Source organism: Loxodonta africana, chromosome 17, assembly GCF_030014295.1.
Source record: "Loxodonta africana isolate mLoxAfr1 chromosome 17, mLoxAfr1.hap2, whole genome shotgun sequence".
NCBI classification, from domain to species: domain Eukaryota; kingdom Metazoa; phylum Chordata; class Mammalia; order Proboscidea; family Elephantidae; genus Loxodonta; species Loxodonta africana.
This window is the reverse complement of record NC_087358.1, coordinates 6,350,074-6,377,265: the sequence shown is the minus strand read 5'-3', so window position 1 is coordinate 6,377,265 and position 27,192 is coordinate 6,350,074. Positions and strand designations below refer to the sequence as shown.

General features: G+C 42.4%; 1 protein-coding gene across 19 annotated transcripts in view; it reads right to left on the bottom strand.

The window, feature by feature from the left end:
- DOCK9 (dedicator of cytokinesis 9) overlaps positions 1-27,192 on the bottom strand; it is a 345,105-nt gene that overhangs the window by 148,219 nt on the left and 169,694 nt on the right. For 18 of the 19 annotated variants that reach the window (XR_010318170.1, XM_064269962.1, XM_064269966.1 and 15 more), the window contains 7 exons: positions 22,755-22,844; positions 18,797-18,879; positions 16,625-16,694; positions 14,302-14,397; positions 13,129-13,263; positions 2,492-2,666; positions 1,121-1,188 (listed from right to left, as the gene is read on the bottom strand). Coding sequence is in view for 18 of the 19 variants with exons in the window: in XM_064269962.1 (XP_064126032.1) it covers positions 1,121-1,188; positions 2,492-2,666; positions 13,129-13,263; positions 14,302-14,397; positions 16,625-16,694; positions 18,797-18,879; positions 22,755-22,844 (717 nt within the window). In the remaining variant the exon portion in view is untranslated. Of the gene's footprint in view, positions 1-1,120; positions 1,189-2,491; positions 2,667-13,128; positions 13,264-13,404; positions 14,272-14,301; positions 14,398-16,624; positions 16,695-18,796; positions 18,880-22,754; positions 22,845-27,192 lie in introns of those variants that run through there. The other variant, XM_064269971.1, reaches the window with a different exon arrangement.

The window sequence follows — 27,192 nt, the reverse complement described above, 5'->3', positions numbered from 1 at the left end:
GATCAATTTCTAAGCTTGGCTAGATCTCAAAAGCAAGGATGAACTAAAAATAAAAGCAAATGCAGAATAATACATCTCTTAGCACTTTATGTAACATTTTTAAGACACAAAGCGCCACCATATATATTGTTATGATACATGATTTGTGAAGATGTAAAAGTGAAATGGGGAAAACGCGTAACAGTGGTTGTCTCTGGCTGGGTTTGCAAGAGAGGCAAAGAATGGAATTAGGATGATGCTCAAAAAGAACTGCCCGCATAACTGATGTTTTATTTTGTTTTTTTTAAAAAGGAAGCTAAAATAACAACATAGTAACTGATAATGAATCTGGGTAGTGGGAATAGGCTTGCTTGTTTTTCTTTGTGATTTTCAGTAACATTTTATGTTTCTCAAAATTGTAAAAAACAGGTATAACTTTTTTTTTTCTCCCCATCAAGAATGACCCAGGAAATACGCTGTTAGTGAAGCCTCTGTCAGTAACATTTTATGTAACTCAGGCAACCTAGTGACAAGATTATTACGGTCCAGCCTCTTTGGAATTTTATCTATTAATTTGTATAAGCAGGAATATATATGCAAGCATGGTAAGAACCATGTTACTATGGAAACATTTTATCTCTGTATTTTGGTTATTTCTGCAAAACTTATGCAGTATTAAATATTATGGAGAAAAAAACACCTAAAGAATAATAAAAAGACAATGCTTTGTATACTTCCTGGAAAACACACCGCTTTCTGACTCAGCTCAGCAATGTATCTCACAACACCTCACACTCAGGTCAGAAAATAGAGTTAATTATAAGCATAATTATTAATGATTTATTAAATGTACGGTAAAACCTTCAAAATCCAGAATCCACGTAAGGTGGAAACCTGTCATAGAAGAAAACTCAAATATTCTCCACTAATAGAGAGCCATAGAAAAGTGTTAAGACTGCACCCTGTCAAAGCAGAAAACTTGTGAGATGCGGAAAAATGAGGCATTCCTGTCGGGTTCTGGCTCTCACAGCTTTCACTGTAATTATTAATGAACTTCAATAGATTCCATTCTGGACAAAGCTATGAAATGACAACGATTTCAGTATCGCTCTGAAGAGCAGAAGATTTAAGACAGTGTTACCTTGGCAAGCTCAGGCAGGTAGCTATCTAAGCCGGAACCAGAACCTTCCAATTTGCTTTGCTCGTCATCTAAAACGGAGAAACAGATCACCCCAGTCACTAGTTATTGAAGCATTTTCTTTAAGGCAGGAGAACTAAGTTGCCTCTCTTTTGTGCTGTCTACCGCAGTAGCTTTTCAATCCTGGATGTGCAGCAGAAAAACCCAGGTGAGTAGTGGCAGGTAAAACATTTAACAGGTTGGATAAGCATGGCCATTGTCTAATTAGAGCTGATGGTGGTGGTAGGTGCCAAGACCATTTCAGACTCACAGCAACCCCATGGTTCAGAGTAGAACTGCCCCGTAGGGTTTTGTAGGCCATAATCTTTATGGGCTCTATGGGGCAGTTCTACTCTGTCCCATAGGGTCGCTACGAGTCAGAATCAACTCAACGGCACTGGATTTAGGAATCTTTATGGCAGCAGATCACCGGGTCTTTCGGCCGTGGAGCCACCGGGTGGGTTCAAACCGCCAGCCTTCCAGTTAGCAGCTGAGTGCTTAATCGTTGTGCCACCAGGGCTCTTTAATTAGATCTGATATAAGCTATAAGCAACTGGCTATAAACAGCATGGCCATACCCATCACACCTGCTGAAAGTCAGACCTACCCAGGCCCCACCCCCGGTCAACTAAATTAGAATCTTCCACAAGGCCAAGGAAGCAGGGCACTTTAAAAAGCTCCCAGGTTATTTCTAGTGTGCAGCCAGGATTGAGAATCACCTATCTAAGGGCTTGAAATATCACATGCGTTGTCAAAATTCTTCCTGCCAGTTTAATCTGAGGCTTCTATGCATTCTTTGTCTTGAAAATTCCAAAGGACATTATTAAAGAAACAGTTACTACAACTACTGTTGTAAGTGCTGATTCTATGCCAGCTACTTGAGATACATTATCTTATTTAATCTTCCTATCTGACCAGGAGTTTTGTTTTACTTCCATTTTACAGGTGAGTAAACTGAGGGTCAAAAACTTAAGTAGCTTGCCCAAGGTCACACAGCTGAAAAATGGTATTGCTAGGACTCGAACCCAGGTCTTCCTGCCTCCAAAGCTGTGGCTTTTCCCATTATATATACCACCTCCTTTACAGAATTTTGCTTATAAAAATGATGTCAGGGTAATAAGTTCTAATGTCACAAGATCACATACGCTGATAAAATATTTGTAGAGTTGACATCTTTCTCATCTCTCATGTACGTGTGGTGTATGTGTAGATAGATATATGTGTATATACATATCTACACACACACACACACACACACACTTCCTAACCCACTTAGCAAAAATGAAGGCTCCCCTCCGAGTATGCACCTGCCTGGGGAAAGCACGACCTACCTACCTTCATGAGAGTCTCCATTCCGCTTTTCTTGCATCGCCGCTTCAAAGTTGAGCTGGAGAATCTTGTTCAAAGTTGTGATCCATTCCTCCATCTCCATTTCACTGTCTGCTGCCAAAAGATAACTGCTTTTGTCTTGCATCTTTAGCTCAAAAGCAAAACGCCTGACTTTGTTGTTCTGAAATGTAAAAATGGTAAAGAGACATATTTTTAAAGAATTGGAACTGTCTTAAATAATTTCTCTTTATTATTTGCTGATGGCTGCTAACCAACAGGTTGGCAGTTCAGATCCACCAGTCGCTCCTTGGAAGCCCTACGGGGGCACTTCTACTCTGTCCTATAGGGTCGCTATGAGTCAGAATCAACTCAACTGCAATGGTATTACTTGCTGACGGATGCTGTCTCATTGGCATTTGGGACCACCCTATTTATAACTGCAAGGTGCTCTGGTGGCGCAGTGGTTAAGTGCTTGGCTGCTAATCGAAAGGTCGGCAGTTCAAACCCACCAGCTGCTCCGCAGGAGAAAGATGTGGTGGTCTGCTTCCCTTAAGATTTACAGCCTTAGACACCCTACAGAGCAGTTCTACTCTGTCCTATAGGGTTGTTACAAGTCAGAATCGACGTGAAGACAATCGGTTTGGTTTTTTTGGTTTGGTATTTACAACTGCAAGTTCTCTCCCTCATAAGCCCCATCACCATCCAGCTTCCCTGCTTTATTTTCTCCGTAGCTCTATTTTTCCATCTGACACATTTTTACATATTTTACAGATTTATTTTATTATCTGTCCCTCCCAATAAGCTCCCTGAGGGCAGAGACTTTCCCCCTTCTTTTGTTCACTATCCTTAGTCTCTAAAACAGTGTCTGGCACATAATAGGCACATGAAAAGTATTTGTTGAATGACCAAGATTTCATTGAAAATTGTCTTATTCCTCTACCTCGATGAATATATTTCTTAATGAAACAGTATGGTATTATATTTTTAAACATAAGCCATTATCTGTCAATATATTTGACTTATTTGGAACTTCCTAATCACTCAGAAATCCCAAAAGGTATTTGGACTCTTATCCCCAGCCTTCCCTGGTTTCTACGCTTGTGAAAGTGTTTGGCTAAAAGTACAAAGACAGCCCCCAGACGCCCTTCCAGCTCAGTAATGAAGTCACTCCCGAGGTTCACCCTTCAGCCAAAGATTAGACAGGGCCATAAAACAAAACGAGACTAAAGCGGCACACCAGCAAAGGGGCAAGGACCAGAAGGCAGGAGGGGACAGCAAGGCTGGTAATGGGAAACCCAAGGTCAAGAAGGGAGATTGGTGAAATGTCATGGGGTTGGCAGCCAATGTCACAAAACAATGTATGTATTAATTGTTTATGAGAAACTAATTTCCTCTGTAAACCTCCATCTAAAGCACAATAAAAAACAAGAAAGAAAATAAAAAGTCCAGCAGCATTAAGTGATGGAAGATGAACGCGTGCTAGACCAGGCTTTCTCAGCCTCAGCACTACTGACATTTGGCGCCCACAGTTCTTCGTTGTGGTGACTGTCCTGTGCGCTGTAGGGTGGTTAGAGGCCTATCTGGCCTCTAACCACTAGATGCCAGCAGCATCCCTCCCCAGCTGTAACCACCACAGTGATTCCATGACATTGCCAACTGTCCCCCCAAAACTCATTGCCGTCAAGTCGATTCTGACTCATAGCAACCGTATTAGACAGAATAGGATTTCCAAGGAGCGGCTGGTAGATTCGAACCGCTGACCTTTTGGTTTGCAGCTGAACTCTTAACCACTTCGCCATCAGGGCTCAATCAATTTTCCCCCAGGTGGGCAAAATTACCGGCGGTCAAGAATTATTGCAATAAAAAGAGGTTCAGCTCTGAGAACAATGCCACAAGAGTACACACAGGTACACACAGGTTAAGAGGCACGTGATCAAACTCCCCCCAACCCGCAGAACAGCCCCTAGCCACCCACCGACTGAAATTCTAGACAGTTGTCCACAGTGCCTGTGGCAGCCCCTCAGCGTGTCTCAGGGACGAGGTGGCCCTTTCAAACTGCAGGGCGGTTCTCAGAAACACAGAGCAGAGCACTGCCCTTGGCAAAGCTACAGACTATTGTACACAGACCGCCTGCTGTGGGTTCAGTAATTTTAGACCTCACTTCACTTCAGCGGGAGGCAAAAATCAGAGGAGGCGTCAAAAGGCTAGAGATGAAATGAGTTTTCTCCTGGTCCCGCTCCACCCCAACACACTCTTCACATACTCATGAAAATCTATAAAAAGGGAAACGTTAAAGATGGGGCAAGAACATTAGACCTTGATGCTAAGTTATTTACCCTACTAGGCCTCAGTTTCCTCATCTGCAAAATAAGTGGAATAAATTTCAAAAGTTCTGAATTGCTTTTGGAGCTTGAAATTCTAAACTGTATTTCTTTCAGGTCTACTTAAAAATTTTAGTTTAGGTATCTCCCTGAACTGATTGCATTAATAAACTAATTTTTTTTTTCCACAATGGCCAGAAGTAATTTAAAAAAAACATTTAAATCACAAATTTTGGAGCTTAATTTATAAACAGACACGGATGAAAAAGTAAATCATTTCAAACTTTTGAAGCCTTAGATTCATTAAATGTTAAACACTATCGACCACACCCTGCAAAAAAAATGTGAAGGAAGAGACTTCCATTCAAGTCAGAACCTTACATTTTGAAACTTACTCCAGAGAGTAAATGACAGCCCTGCTAATAACTACAGGTTCGCTGTACGCGGAAAAACATCTACAGGCTGTGTCAGACTCACGTGTAACAAAAGTCTCCTATACAACAATGATTACTTCCTACTTGAAAAACTGTATTGCCAAATACCATACTTAATTTCGCTTTAAATGTTTTTTTAAGCCAACGCTAGAAAATTCAGTTTGAAAGTAACTTAAAAAGTTCCTTAATTTAAGAATATAATTGAAACTTCTACTTCAGAGTCCCACGGAAGTGATGCTCTGTCACTTACAATTCACTCGGGTTCTCCTTACTTTATGCCTGTGACTCGGGCATTCACAGTGGTGGCTTTCAGCTGGGGGCGGGGGGGCTGCTAGCTGTGAGGCACACACATGCTGATCAGATGCTGATCAAAAATCATTTTTAGTGAACACTGAGTGGGACTACAGTCTTGATCTAGGGCCCCAATACACTGTTCTGAGCCAAGGTTTATGGGCTGCACAGCAGGCCTATCTTCTCCTGGGGCAGAGGCTGCAAACTTGGAGGCTTCCCTACATGTGTCTTTTCCACCCACTGCCCTATGCCCACCCCCTTTTTTTTTTCAGTCCTGCACAGTGCAGGGTTATTTCTTTTTAAATCATTAGTATTGTTGTTCTGTGCTGTCAAGTTGATTCTGACTCATAGTGACCCAACGGGACAGAGTAGAACAATCTCATAGGGTTTCCTAGGCTATAAAAGACCTCTTTCAAGTGTTTAAAAGGAAACCCTGGTGGCATAGTGGTTAAGTGCTACGGCTGCTAACCAAAGGGTGGGCAGTTTGAATCCGCCAGGCGCTCCTTGGAAACTCTATGGGGCAGTTCTACTCTGTCCTATAGGGTCGCTATGAGTCGGAATCAACTCGAAGGCACTGGGTTTTGGGTTTTTGGGTTTAAAGTGTTAAAAAGCAAAGATGTCACTTTAAGGATTAAGGCGTGCCTGACCCAAGCCATGGTGTTTTCAATTGCATCATATGCATGTGAAAGCTGGGCAATGAATAAGGAAAGACCAAAGAACTACTGATCCCTTTGAACTGTGGTGTTGGCAAATACCATGGACCGCCAAAAGAAGGAACAAATCTGTCTTTGGAAGAAGCACAACCAGGATGCTCCTCAGAAGCAAAGATGGCGAAACTACATCTCACGTACTGTGGACACGCTGTCAGGGGAGTCAGTCCCCGGAGAAGGACATCACGCTTGGTGAAGCAGAGGGTCCAGCGAAAAAGAGGAAGACCCTCAACGAGATGGGCTGACACAGCGGCTGCAACAACGGGGCTCACATGCAGCAACGATCGTGAGGGTGGTGCCGACCAGGCGGTTTCAGTCCTGTTGTACGTGGGGTCGCTACGAGTCGGTAACAACGCTAACAACAACCTTCAGGGAAGCAGACCACCGGGTCTTTTCTCCCGCAGAGCTGCTGGGTGGGTTCCAGCCACTGACCTTTCAGTTAGCAGCCGAGCACTTAACCGTTGTACCACCAGTGCTCCTCCTTTTTAAATTGGTTACTAAGAATTAAAAACACCAAGATTTAGTGCAGTTCTACTCTGCAAACAAGGGGTCACCATAAGCTGGAATCAACTGGACAAGCCACTGGGGTGGGGGGGACAAGATTTAACTAAAAAACCTGTATTTCTGGCTTTCTTGAAAAAACAGACAGATGATCTGGCAAAACTGAGCTGGTAGCTCCACAAGGCGATGTCAGCTAGAGCTGAGAAGCAGCGTCTCTCTTTAAACCAGGACCTGTGCTCCATCACAGCTCTCAGCAGCCCCAAGGCTTTACACCCCGGACTCTTCTTTCCCTTAATTTACCTGCTTGATCCCTGCAGACACTTTGGGCTCCTACCCTATACTTCTGGCTAAGATGAAGTAACAGGGTCTGGACTTAAGCCTTCCACCATAATACCTAGGAAACTGGACCAAATAGATGAAACAACTGTTTTTAGAAACTGGACAATGGACAGTGCAGGTCTGTCATCCCTGGTAAAAACCAAAACCAAACCCATTGCTGTCAAGTCAAGTCCGACTCACAGCAAGCTTGTAGGACACAGGAGAACTGCCCACAGGGTTTCCAAGGAGCGGCTGGTGGATTCGAACTGCCGACCTTTTGGTTAACAGCTGAGCTCCTAACCACTGTACCACCAGGTTACCAGCAGAAGAGAAGTAAAGGAGACAAGCCCTACCATCACCTTGGCTTTCTGTCTGGAGGCAATTTCTGGACTGTGGTACAGGAATCGGGAACCTAAACAGAGTCCTGGGTCTCACTGAGTCGAAGAGACCTACCAGAGTTCAGGAAGACCAAGGTGACTAGAACAGGTGGGACGCAGAACTCAGAGGAGAAAGCTACACAAAGAAAGAGCTCCCACATATGCACAGAGTACCCTTTGAGTTTTTTCTTAGTACTAAGCCAGGAGCATGTAGAGTGAAGCTCCATGAGGCTGGGTAAAGAACCACCACCAAGGAATGAATGAATGTTTCACACGTTCAGTTACAGGGAGAACATATTTCTGATTTCAGATAGGGCTTTCAATTACTTGAGTTCCCATTGGCCTGAGTGGACAGACCTCATTAATTGCATGACGTGGGCATTCAACAGAGATCCCAGAAGGTCACCCTTTTGCAGTAGGACTAACCTTGCCCTCAGGTAAAGGCTAATCAATTCATCTTAAAATAGCTTAAAAACAAGCCTCAAAGGGGACAAACCAGCCTAAAGTCATCTTAACTTCCTGCCAAAACAAAGTCCAATGTTCTTTAAAGGAATACAACAAGATCCAGTGCCTCAAAACATGAAAGGGATACTATCTGGCATCCAATAAAAAATTATCAGACATGTGAGAAGCAGGAATATGTGATCCATAATTAGAAGAAAACCCAGTCAGCAGAAACATATTCATAAAAGACAGAGGATGACAGAATTAGCAGACAAGAGCACTGCCTTTATCCATTGCTGTTCATTCATTAAGACCTTTATTAAAAATATTATAAATATACTCAAGAAAAATATGAAGATAATGTGGACAGAAACAGGAGATATATTTTTTAAAAAACCAAATGGAACTTCTAGTTGAAAATTATAGTATCTGAAATGAAAACTTCAGTGGCTGGGATTAACAGCACTTAGACATTGCAGAAGGAGAGACTACTGAACTCAAAGACACAGCAGGAGAATTTTCCCAGATGAAGCACAGAGTGAATTCGGATCCTTGACCCATGGTGCTAAAAAGTGCCATCAACAGATGGGCAGACACTTCACTCAGCTGTACCCTACAAGATGACATGCTATTTTCTAGGGAGATAAACAGCTGACATGCCTCCTACTTGAGGCCTTTAGATGAGCAAGTGAGATGTTTGGTTCTATATTTGCCTACTGATTCTTTCAAATGAGTTGGTCATAAAGATGTAAGAGTAGCCTGAGTCCACATTACCAAAAACCACCAAATCCACTGCGGTTTCAAGTTGATTCCAACTCATAGCCACCCTGTAGGTTGGAGCAGAACTGCCCAATAGGGTTTCCAAGGAGCAGATGGTGGATTTGAACCGCTGGCCTTTTGGTTAGCAGTCGAGCTCGTAACCACTATGCCACCAGGGCTCCGAGTCCACATTAGGCTCCTTAATTCTTCTATTTATCTAAGTGTTTAGGTGCTCTGGTTTCAATCACTAACAAAAAGAAGATTCTTGTCAAGAAGCAAATTCCAGAATCCATGGCTACCAAAAATTAACAAAAACCCAGGTAAAAGAAACAAATGTCAAGATAAAACGGCTGAAGGATATGCAGTCCATCCATGCTTCCAGGTATTTGAGAATGTACCTGAAGGCTTCTGGTGTAAAATGGTGGAGCAACGAAGGTTCTGACATTTTTCCTCTCAAATATCACCCCAAAACAACAAGAATATGAGAAAGACACATAAGCTCCACCTCTGAAGAAAGCAGGTTGCGTATACAGCACTGAGCCACAACAAGAAAAAGCAGCAAGAGGATGGTGGAAGGGTGGACCACGTGTCAGGGCTGAGGGCTCTCAGCTGCATTTCCACCTGGATGACACGCAAGCTGCTTACAGCTCATGTGCGTTCCGATCGGTCAGGGCCATGCAACAACAGGTGTTAAATATTTTAAATATCACCTCAAGTCACCCTAAGTGCCTACAGAGGAGAATACCATGAATTAAAGGCAGTTAATGCTTAAGAGCCCAGGGAATGGAGGCAGCAGGCGGCACAGAAGGTGGGGCTGCAGAGGGCAAGGGGGGCCCTGAAAACTATAATGTTTGGTTGAAAGTCTCTATAAAAAGCTGTGTGGCACAGGATTGTGACTTTCTGGAAAAATTGAGCTAAAGAGCCTCCAGACCCAGGCCTAAGAGGTACAGAGAAGGGCAGAGATGAGGAAAAATGGAAAACAGGAATTAAGTCTGCTTGTTGAATGGTGGGAGTCCCTGGGGCATACAAACAGTTAACGCGCTCAGCTGCTTACCAAGAGGTTGGAGGTTCACATCCACCCAGTGGCACCTTAGAAGAAAAGCTGGGTGATCAATTCCCAAAAAATCAGCACTAAAAATTCTACGGAGTACAGTTCTACTGTGACACACATGGGATCACCAGGAGTCAGAATCAACTCAACAACAACTGATTTTACTGAATGGTGGGATGCCCAGCTCAGCTTTGGAAGGCCTACTGTCAAACACAGATCAGAGGATCCTGCTCTGAATATCCCTAGTGAAAAGACCTACAAGTACAGGTAGGAGCAATAACCTAAAGAAACAATTGGCTGGCAGTCTGGTCACTTTAGACAGCAAGGCCCATCAGTCCACAAGACGCGTGCACACACAGCAGGCTTCCCACTGGCTTTCTAGTACCTCCCTCTTAAACATAAACACATGGCCGAGGGTTCCTAAACTTCTGGGAAAGCCTCCACCTTGAAACGGATGGGCCTAAACCAAGACGGAAAAAAGACACATCAAGTAAATGACAGGTAGTAAAAAAAAAAAATTACTCTTCCCCCAAAGAGCTCTCGGAAATTATATATAACAGCGGATTTTAAAAATTCAACAGACGAATAAGAAGATATTGAAGAAACCTCCCAGGAAGCAGGACAAAAAAGAAAAAGGGATGAAATTTTAAAGAACATTAGAGAAAAGCCTAAGAAATCAAACATCTAACAGAAGTTGTACAAAACAAGCATGGAGAAATGAAGGGTTGAAAATTGTTAAATAAAAAAAAAGAAAATTTCCCAATCTCCAGAATGAGAACTCCCCCAGAGTTCTCAGCACAAAAGATAAAAGAGATCCAAATTTAGTAAAAATTCATTGCACTACACACTATTTGTGTATTTTCTATTTGCAAGTTAAACCTTAACAAAAGAAAAAAAATTATCAAAAAAACCAAAATTAGTACACATGAAGTGAAATTTCAGAACACTAGAGATACAAAGAAGATTCTAATTGTTTCCAAAGACAGAAAAGTCAAGACCAGGGAACAAGAATGACATCAGACTCCTCAAAACAATACTAGCATCTATAAGATAAGGGAACACCTTCAAAATTCTGGGATAAGATGGTTTCACCTTGGACTTCTACATTTAGACAGACTATCAGTCAATTGCGAATGCAAAAATGAAGCTATTCGGTAGATATGCTAAGTCTCAGAAAATGAATACCTTCCGTGCAATTTTTCAGGAAGCTACTAGAGGATGTGCTCCTCCAAAACAAGAAAGGAAACCAAAGAAGAGGAAGATACAGGGTCCTGGAAACGAGGAAGTCAACACAAGGGGAAGGCAGTGGGGGTTTCCAGGATGATGGCTGTGCACAGGCTTAGAAAGCAATTACCCCCGATTAGAGCAGAAGAAAGGAAACAGAGGCTAAAATCCTCACCTACCATCGTAGCAAGTCGTTGAAATAAGGCCCAGAATTAATGAACAAAGAAACAGCACTGAATGCTCGTTATTCAGCAGTACGGAAGCAAATACCAGGAGAAACGGTGAAAAGGGTTGTCTCGGAGTGGGGAGCAGCTGAGATGGGGGTGATGCAGGCAGAGATGTGCTTCTAGTGCTGCCCTTTGGCACCACTTGACAGCTTCCACTAGATGAATGACTTTGACGAAAATACTATTAAATTTTAGGTAAACATGGACATACATAAACAAGTAAACCTGGGGGTCAGACCACAGAGCTGTATCCCCGACTTTAAACACAGTGCCCCCACAAAACTACCTTCCTTAGAGAACCGAGCTTCAGGCCAGCGTCATCAGCCAACATTGAATCGTTTTAAGCAAGAATTCGCTGATAATGGTGACTCTTATCTACTGTGGGGGTGTTGTCAAGGAGATTGTTCATTAATCACACAGTGCCCTCTTTGTGGGGGCCCCTGAGATAAACGCCTGAATGATCTTCAGTCCCAATTACTTGGGCTGCTTCTCACTAATTGCGTAGTTTTTAGTTTATGTGTACTGTGAACCCTGAGGCTCAACAGTTCTCTAAGCAAGGGAGCTTAGTGCCCCTGTGACCCACCCACAGCTTGCGTTAGGTCTCTAAGGCCCGTGGGTTTTTTTTTGTTTAGTTCAAGTCTGCCTTATCTCCCCTACCTCCTGGCCCTTGTTCATCTTCTCCTTTCACTCCTACTTTACATTTATGCTGTTCTTATAGAGTAAGGATATGCCAGGCTATATACCTGCTATACAAAGGATTTAACATATGTTATGCTAAGTTTTCTCAGAGTCCCTGGGTGGCACAAACAGTTAAGCGCTTCATTACTAGCCTATAAGTTGAACCCACCCACAGGCACCTTGGAAGAAAGGCCTGGAGATCTGTTACCAAAAGGTTACCACCTCGAAAACCCTACCGAGCAGTTCTACTCTACGCACTTGAGGTCGCCATGAGTCAGAATCGACTCAATGGCAACTAACAAACACACGTTATGTTTTATGTATCCTTGTAAGTTGCTGCTTTAAATCTTCCTGGAAAATGGCAGGGGAGCAAATGGGCAGGTGGATGGAGGAAGGAGGAAGCTGGAAAATGCTTTCAAAGACAATTCTAGAAGTATGGAAGGACACCTATTAAACTGGTAACAGCATCTCTCTGGGAAAGGAGGAGATGGGGGCGGGAGGGGGAGAATCAAGAGCAACTTTCCCTTTGTCCGACTTTTTTATCAAAAGAATACACCCATATAGTATGTTTCTGATCAAGGTCACGTTTAGGAAAAACTCTACAACACTGTGATAAAAATACCTGATCCTGACTGACTGCGTCCGTGTGCCAGCACTCACCCAAGCACTTGTACTAATTTCTTCCTCTCAATAACCGTACGTGATCCTGTCATCACCCCTGTTTAGCAGGTGAAGAAACTGCGGCATAGAGGGGTTAAACAACATCTCTAAGACATTCACAGGTGGTAGGTGGTGGAGTAGGGATTTGAAGTCAGGCAGTCTGGCTCTAAAACTCTTAAAACCAATGCACTACACTGCCATTGGTACTGTAACGGTGGTGATGAAAGTCGTCACTTACTGAGCCCTTATTAGAGGCTAAGCGCCGTTCTAGGTCTTTTCTCGCATCATCTCGTCCAATCCTCTCAAGTAGCCTATTCAGTAAATATCATGATTATCGCGACTTTGCGGATGAAGAAACCTGAGTAGTCCACCCAGGGTTACACAGTTGAAAAGCCGCACAGCAAGTTTTAAACACAAGAATTCACGCACCAGGGCGCACTGTGCTTACCACAACACAGTTCTGCCTGTGTTACAAACGCCATCTTCTCAGCTGATGAAAAGCAAGGCTTTACTGATTTTAAAGTTAGATGCTGTATTTCTCCCACTAACATTCACAGTTTTCGAAGTGTTTGTTTAAGCCTGCTATTCATCATATACAGTTCTTTCATAGATAAGAAAACTTGACGATATAGCTATTTTCATATTTACCTGGACCACACCCATGCAGGAATCCAGAAATATTGATCCTTTTGGTTCCTTGGAGATCTTTTCGTCTTTATAAAAATTCAAATTATAGGATCCATCACCAAGTTGAATCAGGTGGAAAAACCGCCTCTTAAATGACTGAGAGAAAAACACAGTTACTCTTTCAAAATTAAAAGAGGCACAATTTAACTGACTTACAACTATGCACACATACAAAAACAACTTCCACTCCCTCCAAAACAAATTTAACTCTAGCCAGTTCTCCAGGTAACTGGATACCTTGGCTCTCCGTCACATCCAATACTTGTAATGCATTTCGGTTCTGAGAAGGTGGCTCACTCACATCCATGGGTCATTTTTATAACCCACAGAATATAAGATTTTGCATAACCATCCAATTTGGGATGGCACACAGAAGGATGGAAAGTTTCTACAATCCCCAGGGTTTCCTGCTCACGCAGAAGAGGGACTATTTTCTGCCTCGCGATGTGAATGGTTTTCCAGCCTCAGGGTTCTGCCAGTCAGCATTTCCACTGGCTGAATTTTCATCTCCCTCTTTGTCCTACCTCCTTCCTCTCCACAGTTTCTCCTCTCTTTATTAATGCTGGCCTTTCTCTGCTCCTACTTCTCTCTTGAGTAGCTTTTCCACTACCTTTACCTTTTAAAAAAAAACTTTTTGTAATCCTCTTCAAATTTAACCAATTTTCCTTAACTCTCAAATTTGGCTTTACTTGGCTTTGTCATGGCATACCTGCACAGAAGTGCTTAGGTTTAGCTTCAAAGATAGGTTCTCGGTGATGCTCTGGGAGTGGCAAGCATCATTGTTGTAGTTAACAGAGAACAAAGCTGGAGTCAATGGCCACATGGTTCACATCAGCCAAATGAAGGTCCCTTCATGCCAGCGGTCAGAGGGCAGCGCCAGCGGTCAGAGGCCAGCGCCAGCGGTCAGAGGCCAGCGCCAGCGGTCAGAGGCCAGCGCCAGCGGTCAGAGGGCATGAGGAGAAGCGACTGGAAGGGTCTGCACCAACAGTGGTGCCATCACCAGGAGGCCCCTTACTAACCAGACAGGGTCCTATTTGTCAGGAAGAGCAGCACACCCATTCTTCTTGAGCATTCATCTCAGGCCTACAGCAAAGAGGGTTTAATAATGGGGTACAGAGTGGCAAGCCTCCTTACCCTCATGGTCACACTTATCGCGCTGTTCATGTTGCCTTTGTGCAGCCAGCCGTGCTTGGTGATCCCACCTTTCTGAGAACCGAGGGAGGCAGCATCCTAGGAGAGAAGGACACCACCACCACCGTCAGCCTCCCCTTGTTGCTGTATGTTATTCGCGGTGAATCTGGACAATGAGACAATCCCTTCAACCCGTGCCAAGCTACCTTTTGTCTTTTTGCTGGAGTAATTACATGGAGCTAACGCCCAGAAGTCACTTTAAAGTCCCTTAGCTCCTGGTAGGTGGTATTTTCTTCTCGGAGCCCTGGTGGCACAGTGGTTAAGCACTACAGCTGCTAACCAAAGGTCAGCATTTCGAATCCATGCGCTGCTCCTTGCACACCCCATGGGGCAGTTCTACTCTGTCCTGTAGGGTTGCTATGAGTCGAAATCGACTTGACAGCAACAGGTTTGTTTTTTATTTTTTAGCAGGAAAAGAGAAGAACCAGTTTAATTTCTGAAAACCCTCGTCCAGCAGAAGGCAAAGTTAGCTACAGTCCAAATTTTAAGTGTTTAATGAACCACAGAAAGTACATACCATGCTAGACCACTCAAGTTGTAAGGTCTCAACTGGTTTCAGGAAAAATGTTTTCAAATTACACTCCCCTAGAGTTGGAGGACAAAAGCAAATTCCTGGAAACCGTCCCAGAGCTTAGTTCAGGGAAAGGTGAATAAAGAAAGGAAGGAAACGTGAGGAAATACAGAAAGGAGAGATAAAATGATGTGGAAAAGAACAAAAATGAGAGCGGGGAGACAGGCAAGAATGCAAACAGGAAGACAGGAAAAAAGGGGAGTCGGAAAAGGGAACGCAAAGCAACTAGAGAAGTAAAGAAACATCTTTCTTCAAGTTTTCACCCCAAGGTGTGAGAGTGTGGTTTTAGAAGGTGGACGCAGAGCTGCCAGCTGCTGCTACAAATACGTTAGGCATACGCACCATAAACAATCTGTCATATCCACCACACCCTGACCTCAACCCCATCCACACACACACTACAACTACTCCCTGTGACTCCTCTGTGCCTTTAAGGTTGTGCCTGGTACATATACTTCAACAGGTACCATGGGAACAGACGGCTATTAGGCGACCCAGCCCATATGTCCTAAGACTGGCCTCTGATTATAATCTTTACCTTTGTAATCAATTTCAGAAAGACCAGTCTCAGGCTTTATCTTGGGAACTCTCAATACAGGTAGCTTTCTTGTTTCTTCCATTATCACTGGAAATAGTAGAAATAATGTACCCATCTAGGATTCTACAGCTTATTGTGTGCCTTTATGTGCATTATTTCCACTGGTCTGCCTGCTACTATTAACCATCACCAAGTTCTACTAACCATCACCAAGTTCTTAATACCCTGTCATTCATTTTGAACGACTACTTAGTCTTCCCAGAATTACTTCATCTAAAATATTTTGCTACCGTGGACACTTAAAGTTTAAGAGTGTCTGACATTAGGGCCCTGGTAATAATTAAGAAAAGGAGGAGAGGACCTAACTCAGAATGGGGCACCCAATACCAAGAAGGTGAAAATGAGAAATGCATCAATGGGCAGCATTAACTTTTTATTAGGCGTCCCTTGCTCGGTGGACATACTCACCTTAATGCCCTATATACACGCTTCTCTACCCATAATCACTTCACCAATAGCAGGAGCCCTGGTGGCAGAATGGTTAAGTGCCCAGCTGCTAACTGAAAGGTTGGCAGTTGGAACCCACCAGCTGCTCCATGGGAGAAAGATGTGGTAGTCTGCTTCCATACAGACTACAGCTTTGGAAACCCCACAGGGCAGCTTTACTCTACGACATAGAATCAACTCGATGGCAATGGGTTTGGGTTAGGGGGTGTGAGCTTGTTAAAACCAGACCTTCTGGATACTGTAGACCTCACTCAAAGCAATCACTGAAAAAACACTATTTTTAAAGATTTACTGGCTGCCTGTTTGTTTCAAGATATCCTGTTGAAAAAACAACCTAAACTTAAAGTCTAAGTAATCTTGATATATTTTAACAATGTAACCAAATCTGATCCAAGTCTTTGAAAACGTTCTCAAAAGAAATAAACAGGACCCAAAGAACTTGAAATGCTAGGCAGTCAAGTTGAAACAGAGACCGTATTTCAATCAATCAAACAATACATTTTAAAAAATTCTTCCCGTTTCAAGAAACATTGCAATTCCTGTTTCAGCTAACGGTTGGTAACTTTCCCATTTATTTTCTGCGTTTGTAAAATAAACTACTTTTTAAAATCCAAAGTGCAAAGGAAAATAACAGTAAATGATCATCCCACCTCATCTTTGTCAGCCTCCTCATCGACTTCATAGACGTGAACGGGAAGCTTCTCCAACTTTGCCACTTTGCTTTAAAAGGGAGACAGAAACCATGTTTTACAATCACCCACGCAATGAAGACTCTTTGCATTTCTTCGTCCATCATTGGAATCTGTATTTAATAAATCCAAAGCTGGCTCACTCAGAGGAAGAATAAAAACACTATACCACCGCGTTTCAAAGAGGGTGGCCCGAGAAATGAGCTGGAGAGCTCCAAAAAGCTATGTGGAAAAGACAGCCTGGCTTGTCGGGAGTTTCAAAATATGGGAAAAGTGGATTAGTTATCATTAAAAAATAAAGACTTGGTAGAATAACTTTTAATATGGGATTTATGAGATAAAAATGGAAAATGGAGTCACTGCATTTAAAGTGATTTGGAACCACAGTCGTTAATATGAAGGCGTGAGCAACAACAATACAACCTCAATAATAATAGAAGCCAACATTTATTAAACAGTTATGATGTACTAGGAGCCCTGGTGGCGCAGTGGTTAAGAGCTCGGCTGCTAACCAAAAGGTAGGCAGTTTGAATCCACCAGCCACTCCTTGGAAATCCTGTGGGGCAGTTCTATTTGGTCCTATAGGGTCACTATGAGTTGGAATGGGCTTGACAGCAACGCGTTTCGGTTTTTTTTAATTATGTATAAGGCGGGACACTGGGTATAAGGCACTGTTATGTGTACCTTACGTGTGCTATCTTACTTGATCCTTTCGATGGTAGGGACTATTATTAAGATCACCTAATAGATGAAGAAACAGGAGTACGGAGATCAAAGAGAATAGAGGTTACACAGAATAGGTTTCACAGAATCTATGTGTTAGCCATTGTTCCAATCCTCCCTCCTTTCTCATCACACAGTTGGAAACTCGTGCTAATGTCAAACAGTAAAACCCACCAGCAGTTGAAAGTATATATCTTAAAGCACACTGTATCTTACAACCTAGATTACTTTCTGGTCATGAGAATAGTACAAACAAGATGATCAACGAAGATGGGTTAACCCAATCAAATTTAAAAATTTTAAAATCCCCAAATGAGTATTGAAGTAAATATAAAACTAAAGAGCAAACTCATCTGGAAAAGACAATGCTAGGAGGGAGTTTTCTCTGCTGAGGTTTAAAAAGAAGACACGTGGGAAGTTGGCTGAACACCCTTAAGGAGTGGCTGAACCACACAAAGAGGAAAAACAAACAGCTAGGTCCACTGAGAATAGGATAAAAGGCTCTCCCGAAGTCACAGATGCAGCAGAGACAAAGGAAAACACAGTAATTGGTTCTCAAGTAAAATTTCCATTAGTGATGCCCACTTTTTTCACACAACCCACCATGCTTTCAATTTTCATTGTCAATGATACTTAAATGTGCCAACTTCGCCACTGAAGAACGTACACTTTTACAGCAGCTATCCTCTCAAGTCAAGACCTCCCTCTGGCTCACTTTAACTACCACTAATCAATCTAAACATACTTGGCTTTTGGTACATTACAGAATGACTTAATACTGTATAGGGGGCAAAGAAATTTGCCTGGGAAAATGTTTGTTCCTCAATTTACTATTTTTTTAATATAAAATTTACATTAAATGGTCTTTAAAAGTCTCTTCAAAGTATTTTTTTAAAGACAAAGCATACTGCGCCATATTTCAACATGCTTCCGTTTCCTTTGCTTCCTATTTCTCACTGAAGAAATTTCATGTATTTCTATTTTCTCAATGGGTGTAATTAAACTATCCATGTGTTTATCGCCACCTACTAACACTGGGAAAACCCTGGTGGCGTAGCAGTTAAGCATTCAGCTGCTAACCAAAAGGTCAGCAGTTCAAATCCACCAGCCACTCCTTGGAAACACTATGTGGGCAGTTCTACTCTACCTTACAGGGTCGCTGTGAGTTGGAATCAACTCGATGGCAACAGATTTTTTTTTTTTTGGTACTAATACCAGAGTACAAGGTTTGATTCCTATAATCAATGGCCATATAAACAGTAACTATACCATATATACACAAATCATCTAGAAATATTTTCCCCAATTACACTGATTGTATATGACGTTACATACCTCCCTAAGCACTTTAGTACAAAGATTTTTCTTTATGTGTATATGCCCATGTTGTGTGGTCTAACATTTACTCACTTTGGCAGCTGCCGAAACTCTCCTGAGTAATCTTCATATTTATAATTCACAACGTGCCAGTCTGAGTTATAGGTTTTGATGCACTATTAGAGTGGGGGAGATAAAAAAAAAAAAATGAAAAAGTATAGGTGGCAAAAAGAAAATAAATGCAATACTGAGACTATGTAAACGCCTACGCACTGACTTCTGGATAACATCTGAGAAGGTTTGTGGACGCACAGCCGTACAAATGTCAAACAGTTCTTCCCCATCAACCAGGACATTTCACCATCAGAGACTCCTGTGAAGCGTAACACCCTGATCCCTTGAAACATTACCCTTGGGAGAAGCATCGCTTTATCATCATAAATGACCTGAGGGCAGATTTTACAGGAAGACAGTTTACCAAATCTTGCTTGCGTTTACAGAAGGATGTGCTGTTTCTGACTTACAAGCACTTGGTTCTTAAGAAATCACATGGCCTCACTAGAACATGAAAGTGAATGGAAAATTTGGAGAGAAAGACACTTTCATGGTATTTATTAACACACCCACTCCTCACTTATTGACACAGTTAGGTTCCAAAGACCAGGTTGTTATGGGACAATGGAGGATGACCACATCAGATCACAAAATGGAGGATGACCACATCACTACATAACTGCCAAATTGTATTACTACGCAAACCCCTGAGAATCTTGGCCCAGCCAAGATGACACATAACCTTAATCAACACAGCCAGTGTTACTCTGACCTCCAACCTCAGGGCTCGTCACTGCCAGATGTACATTGTTAATGTGCAAAAGACACAGAGTGAGGCTACTGGGAGGAAAGTTTTCTCTATTTCACAGTGACACTATTGCTTTTTCATATATATATGTGAAATTACATATACTGTATAACGTACAGTGCACTCCAAGGATTGCCAAGGGTTCTATTAACGACACTAAGCTACAGAGACTGCATGTAAACCACCTCAGTACATGATGGCTTCAATGGGCCAGCACGGTGTTTTTCACTCATCTACCCATGAGGATCCTTCAAGAAGTGTGGAGAATCTTAAGATTGTAAGGAAGCCTGCATTTACCAGATCTTCAAATACAAAGGAGTCCAAATCAATAGGTGAGTTCGGTTTAGTTAATATCAGCTTAGTTTAAATGATTTTCTGTATCGTCAGTTCTTGAGTATTTAAACATATGCAGACTTCAGTGTAGGAAAAAAAAGAAAGAATGGATAAATTAACACAGAGGTAGCTAAATGAACTTATGCCTTATCTAGCTTATTTGACTTTGGCTGTAATTAACACCAAGAGCAAATTCTCTGCTTATGTCACTTCACTGTTTATATTGCCAACACTTTTATCTAGTTCATAGCCTGGACCTAAAGTCCTTCTGAAGCACTCTCCTCCACACCCAAACTCATAAAAATAACAGCCTACGAAGTTAGATACACCCCTAAGCATCAACAGCCAGTTGCTTACTTTGTACCAGGCTCTACGCCCAGCACTTCACCAGCAAGGCTGCAGAGGGAAGGTAGTGTACACTTTTTATATGACCATTCTGAGAGGTGGAATAAATAGCAGAGAAGGGTTAAGAGCAAGGTCAGGTGCAGGAACTGAACTTTTTAATTTCTTTGCTATGCAGTTACAAATACTAAAAACAGTATTTTCTTTTGGTAAATGCAATTTTAATTTTTCAAAGCATTTTACATTTAAGAACCTCAGGCACTCACATTTAAAATTATGTTCCCAAACCAGTATGATTTCAGAATTATCCCTGGTGTGGGACTGTCCACAACTACCTCTCTGCCCATTCGCACAGCTAAGTGAGGTCTATGAGCGGCCCAGCCTTGTGGACATTCTCCTCTTCCCCTCGTTCCAGAGGCCAAAGCCAAGCCCAGGGTGGTTTTGCATCAATCACTACAACTAATTTCTGTGGTGTGGTAAGTTGTACTCCCAAAGTCTCCTGCAGGACATTAAAACCATTCTTAACACCAAAATGTACCTGTCCAATTAGAAAATAAAGCATAAACTTGTATATCACAAATGCATTTATAAATGGAACAACTGAGTCCACAGATTTTTAGTATCATAGGCAAAATGGGTAAGAAAGACAGCTATAATGCCTAAACATTTAAAATTATAAGAAACCACAAAAATATGATTAACCAGGTTAAGTACCCAGAGATTTACCCATTTAACAAGCCATTGCTGACCAGGGGTAGGCACCCACAAAGGTACAGAGTAAGGCAAGCCCCTGCCCTCTGGGGATATAGAAAGTCCAGGAGATCCTGTGTTCCATCAAAAACCAGTATACAGAGAACTGTGTGTGCATAGAGACGGGGGTCTGACTGACTGGTTTCATAATTAACCTTTCAAACCTTTGAAATTCAGTAATATTTTGAAGTTGCACTGAACAGTTTTTGAAGCCTTTTTTTTTTTTTTTTTTTTAAGCTATTAGGTAATTCTCCTCTGGACCAGGGAATGGAGAGGAAGTGTTGTTTCACTCCACCCAAGTGGAAGAGTCCCTAGGGGGTTCAGCTATGTTGGCTCCAGCAGCAGGGGATGAATCAGTTATTGCTCAGCCTCAAGGATTAAAGAATTTAACAGAGCACTAGCTGCACAGATTGTGTCTTTCAATCAATTGGGAGAAGCGAGTTGGTAATAAATAATTTTGCTATGTGCTTTAAAACAGGGATCAATGAACTTTCTGTAAAAGACTGGATAGTAAATATTTTCAGCTTTGCAGGTGACATGGTCTCTGGGACAGAAGCCTTAGATGATATGTAAATGAATGGGCTTGGAGTGCTGCAATAAAGCTTTATTTACAAAATCAGGCTGCAGGCCAGACTTTGCCCCGGGGACAAGTTGCCCACTTTGTGCTTTAAAATAAACACTTAAAAAAAACCAGTGCCCTCCAGTCGATTCCGACTCATAGCAACCCTACAGGACAGAGTAGAACTGCCCCATAGAGTTTCCAAGGAGCACCTAGCGGATTCGAACTGCCGGCCCTTTGATTAGCGGCTGTAGCACTTAACCACTACGCCACCAGGTTTCCAATAAACACATAAACTTTTCTGGCCATGTTTTACTGGAATTAATTTTACTAATACAGTGGCATAGAAGGTAAGGCAGGGACTTCCTTTTTAAGGACAGAGAACATAATCTTGAAACATTCAGTACATATTCCATTTTTTCCAATATCTCAACAGAAACTATGTATTGTTGTTTTAACTGACCTTCAGTTCTAAAAGCACAGCTTCCTGTAGTGGGCAAAGTTACTGATGGGCGTACTTATCATCTAGATATTAACTAGGAAAATGGGGATAAAAATCTATTCTTTTTAAATGTGGGAGCACTTGAGTGGACAAAATTAAAGGTCCTGATTAGTTCATTCTACCTAAAAGCACCTGGAGGAAGAAACACACACATTATTAAGAAAGAACAAGTAATCTAAATGCAGTAATTTCCCTTTCCTCCTTAACGAGATAATTATTATTTGTATATTCAAGCAAGGGTAAGAGTCATTACACACTGAGCAGGGGTAGTCAGACTCTTATCACCTAGCACTTCATAAAGATTAGAGCAGTCTTAAAAATAATTTATAAATACAACACATAAATAAAGTAAATACATAAATGTGTGTGCTGGGTCCCTATTAAAAATAGTATCAATAAGACAGTTAAAGCTTCCTACAGAGATAGCAAGTGAGTTCAATTACAAGGTGCCCCTTATTTTAAACCAATGAGGTAAATTTGGTAGAATCCATGTTTTGGAGTTGAAAATGATCCCTGTTGACATTTCTGTCCAAATTTCAAACTCTGAGAAACCCTTGTTATGCTTATATTTAAATTTCCATCATAAAAAAGTAATTACCTCTTTGACACTTCCTTGAAGATAATCATTAAGACTTAAGGAAAAGGGGGTTACAGAAAAAACGACCTTAACAGTACGTGCAGATCAGCATAGAAGAGAAATTACCTCTCTAACGAACAAGCTCTGGGCTTCCTGCTCGGCGTTGGCAGGAACTGTGGGGCACATGTATCTGCCCTGCCGCCTGAGGGTCGCAGTCTGTGGACAAAAGCACAAGGAGATGGGTAAGATCAAAAGGAGCTAGCCTCAAGTGTAGCCCAGGCTCTGCAGCGGGATCCGGCGCTGATACAGTCACTGCACTTCTGACCAGCTGGGGCCGCGTTCTCCTGTGTCCCATACGAGAGGCTCTATTTGTCCCCCTATTTGCAGGGTAATGGGTTCCACTTTTTTCTAAATCAAAGGCACAGTAATCCCTTTAGGGAATTTTTCCTACTACCGTAGGGCAGGTTTAGGGGCCCCTTTCATGGTCCTTAACTCCCCTCTCTTCTTCCACATGCTTGATCTAGTCCCACAGTATTAGCTTTCACCAAATTTTTCACCAATAACGTGCCCACGGAAATAACAAACCCCGCATACAATGTGCAAAGCACGCCTAGGAAAATAATGTGCCAGGAGGCTCTGCAGCTAGCAAAATGTATATACCAGGTGTTATTTGTGTAAAATATTGTACTTGTTTTAATTTGCCTTTTACATCCAGTGTTCTTCACTGCCATCTCTCTAGTGCCTAAGAGCATGGTACCCAGACACTTTGGGTCCCCAGTATTTGTGGAATGAACCTATTAACTGCGAATTTGAGAATGTTCTCTCTTCTCCTGGAAACCCTGGTGGCGTAGGGGTCGGCAGTTCAAATCCGCCAGGCACTCCTTGGAAACTCTATGGGACAGTTCTACTCTGTCCTATAGGTCGCTATGAATCGGAATCGACTCGATGGCACTGGGTTTTGTTTTTTTTTTATCTCTTCTCCTATCAACATTAAATTGTTTTTGTTGTGTGTGGCTAAAATATTTATTTTTAAATAATGAAATGCCTCATGACTTTAGGTAGCAGCACATCTACCCCTTGAGTGGCGCAGAGGGTTAAGTGCTCGACTTCTAGCCAAAAGGTTGGCAGTTCGAACCCACCCAGAGGCACCTCAGAAGGAAGGCCTGGTGATGTACTTCTGAAAGGCCACAGCCTTGACAGCCCGATGGCGCAGTTCTACTCCGCACACATGGAGTCACCGTGAGCTGGCCACAGACTGACAGCAACCAATAACAGCATCAGTACGAGGAAATTGGGCTTCAGGCCTCGGAAGGGCAGGTTCTAGAATATTCCTCCAGTGGACTATAATCCTTGGATACAAGTAACAGATGACAGTCATAAAGACAGCATACATGAAGGCATTTTGCTAACAGAGCCTCTCCTGTTGGCTCTCTGTGGCGAATTAACCGAGCTGGGATCTCACAGCATCTGTTATGGCTGCTTCCCTTTCTCCTCTGGCTGCAGGCAGCTCTGAGTCAACTCCGTGGCCCTGCCTCTGCAGCAGAGGGAGCACGTCACGGTGTGGAGTTTGTGTACAACAATTTCACTTCCTGTCCGTTTTCTCTCTGTGCTGTGTCTGCTTCGCCTGTATTTACCCTTACCTTACTATACTATGTGTATCTTTCAAAGCAATCTTAAACTCTATTTTTAGGATAAGGCTCCCTCATTCTAAAGAGGGAAAAGAAGGAACTCCATTCTCCAGCAGAGTCCTTTGCCAATAAACTGATCCATTCAGTTCTAAAGGAGCTTTCAAAACTCAAGGTCTTGGTTTCTTTGGGAATATCATAAACAGACCAAAAGATCAGCTGCCGTCAAGTCGATTCCAAGCCACCGAGACCCTGTGTGTGTCTGAGTAGAACTGTGCTCCATAAGGTTTACAGTGGTTAATTTTTTCGGAAGTAGATGTCCAGGCCTTTCCTCTGAGGTACCTCTAGGTAGACTGGAACCTCCAATCTTTTGGTTAGCAGCTGAGCGTGTTAACTATTTGTGCCACCCAGGGACTCTGCCATAGACAAAAGGTGACAACCTTTACTACCCACCTGGTCTCATGAAATGCCGTGGGGATAAGTGACCCTAAGCACTGAACAGGGGCATGATCTACTAAAAAAGCTACAAAGCACCATACTAGCTGAAAAGAAATTGTTATGAATCAGATGTGATACCAGCTAAGAGGAATTGCTTAAGGTATTCTGTACACTTCAAGAAAGGATATATTCTATATCACCACTTACTGCATCCTTGTCTTGATTTATTTGGGTCTTTCAAGGTTTTTGAAACTGATGATTTTATTGTTTAGACATTTATAAAATGGCTCAGGTCAAGAAACAGGGATCCTGGGGGGTCATTTCTAGCCCACTTCCCAGAGCAGGGCTATGAAGGAGGAAAATTTAGTACAAAGCTTTCACAGTGGACTTACCAACTCAACAAGCTTTGACAATGTGACATGTTTCCAAACACCCCTCTGAGGTGAGAAGGCTGAAAGGAGATGGTCTTTTTGATTCTCATGAGTCCAAGTGCTATTATGCTCTCACTTTATAAAGAAAACAACTTTAATAATTAAAGAGACTTGCATTTTAACAGAGTTTCTCATCTTAGGTTTACTCACTAATCAATACCGATCAATTCCTAACCCTGATTTGGGCAGAGCATAGTCTTCTCACCAGACTGACCCTTTTTTCCCCAAGAGACTTCAACCAAATAAACTTAATGCATTTCTTTAAAACCAGCCACTTAAGCCAAGCATGCGCCTTTAGTCCACACCTAGCTTAAATACTAATTTTTCATGTGTATTTCTTGAACCACATAATATCAACTCTTCTAGATATCCCCCAAAGATGGTGGCCATCCCTCCCTGTATGTGAATGCTGCTCCTCACACCAAAAGATGCAGTCTACTTCCCCTCCCCTGGAACCTGGGCTGGCTTTGACCGATAAAATCAGGTGGCAACTATGCTATGCCAGCTCCAAGCCTAGCCTTGAAGAGAACTAGCAGCTTCCACTTCCTCCCCCTTGGAAGTGAGCCACCATGTAGGAAGTTCTACCGCCCTGAGACCATGCTGTGAGGAAGCCCAAGGTATCCATAATGAGAGGCCACATAGAGACAGAAAGATGGTGGCCAGCCATCCCAGCTGAGGCACCACAATGTGAGTGAAGAAGCTGTCTCAGACATTGCAGCCTCCGCAGACATCAAGTAAAGCAGAACTACCCAGCTGAGTCTTGGCCAGATTTCAGAATTGAGAAAAATAAGAATTTATTGCCTTAAGTTACTAGGCTTTAGGGTGGTTTGTTACTCAGCAACAGATAAACAAAATAAGATTGTAAGAGACTAGGGACACCTCCAAATTAAAGTACTGAAGAATAATGCTATTTTCATGAAAACAGATTTCAAATGCTAACCACAGTCCAGAGGCAGGGCAGAAGCACTGAGGGGATGTGCCTAGCTGCAATCTGGTATCCTCGTAACCCAATCAATCCCCTAAGAGAGGTCAAGTAAGACAGAGGAAAAATCTGTTGGATCTCCACAGTAGACTACAGCAGCTTCTCTTACTGAAAAGCATTCTACTGATCATTTAAGGCTTCAACATAAATATCACTCCGTCCGTCCGTCCATCCATCCATCCCCCCCACCCTCCTTCCCTTTTATCACTCCATCCAATCCTTTACTGGGTCCCTACTTTCTATCAGACACTGAACTAGCAGCTGAAGACGTAAAGTTTAGTAATATGTAGTTGCTGTTCTAACAGAGCTTACAGTCTGACAAAAGAGGAAAGACAAGGAAATAAATTATTACAGTAGGGGTAGGCATAGGATGGTATAAGAGGGGAGAATAGCGGAGTTAAGTCTGACTGGGAGGAGGAGGGGACATCAATAAAGAGTGAACTCAGGAAAAAAGTGTTCAAGGGAAATTGTACAGGAAGAATATAAGTTGTATTCAGTACAAAAGGAAAAGAAAATGGGAGATAAACTTACCCTTGGAAAATTAAAAAAAGCAAAAGACATAATAAGACTAGCTCTTTGCAAAAAGAGAAAAAAAATAATTTAAACCCTAGAATTAAAAATATTTCCTATGTCAAAGGAAAAAATTCCTAGACTCTAGTTGAAGTTGAATTAAACAACAACAATAAAACCCTATTAGTCTATAGCCTAATCAATGGTTTTAGCTCTCTAGGAAGACAGGGCCTACAGGAAGAACAGGGCTTGCATGACTGGAAAAAGTCTGTCAGTGTGTCTCTCACCATTTAAAAGACAAGGCCAGGACCCAACAGGCTGAAACCTACTGGGGGACTATTTCAGCCCCTTGGCACCAATGAAGTAGAGAGCAGTCACCGTTTGATGTGAACTGCTGCCAAGGGCTTCCAACTCATTGCTCTTGCTCTGAACACAGCCTCACCAAGCCTCTTGTTTAGCATGTACTTCCCATTGAGGCTTTCATTCTCACCTTCCAAGTGGGACACGGGGTTTGACTCTCAACCAATGTACCTCGTGCGCAGCCTCCATCCATCCGTCAGCGGAGGCCTGTGTGTTGC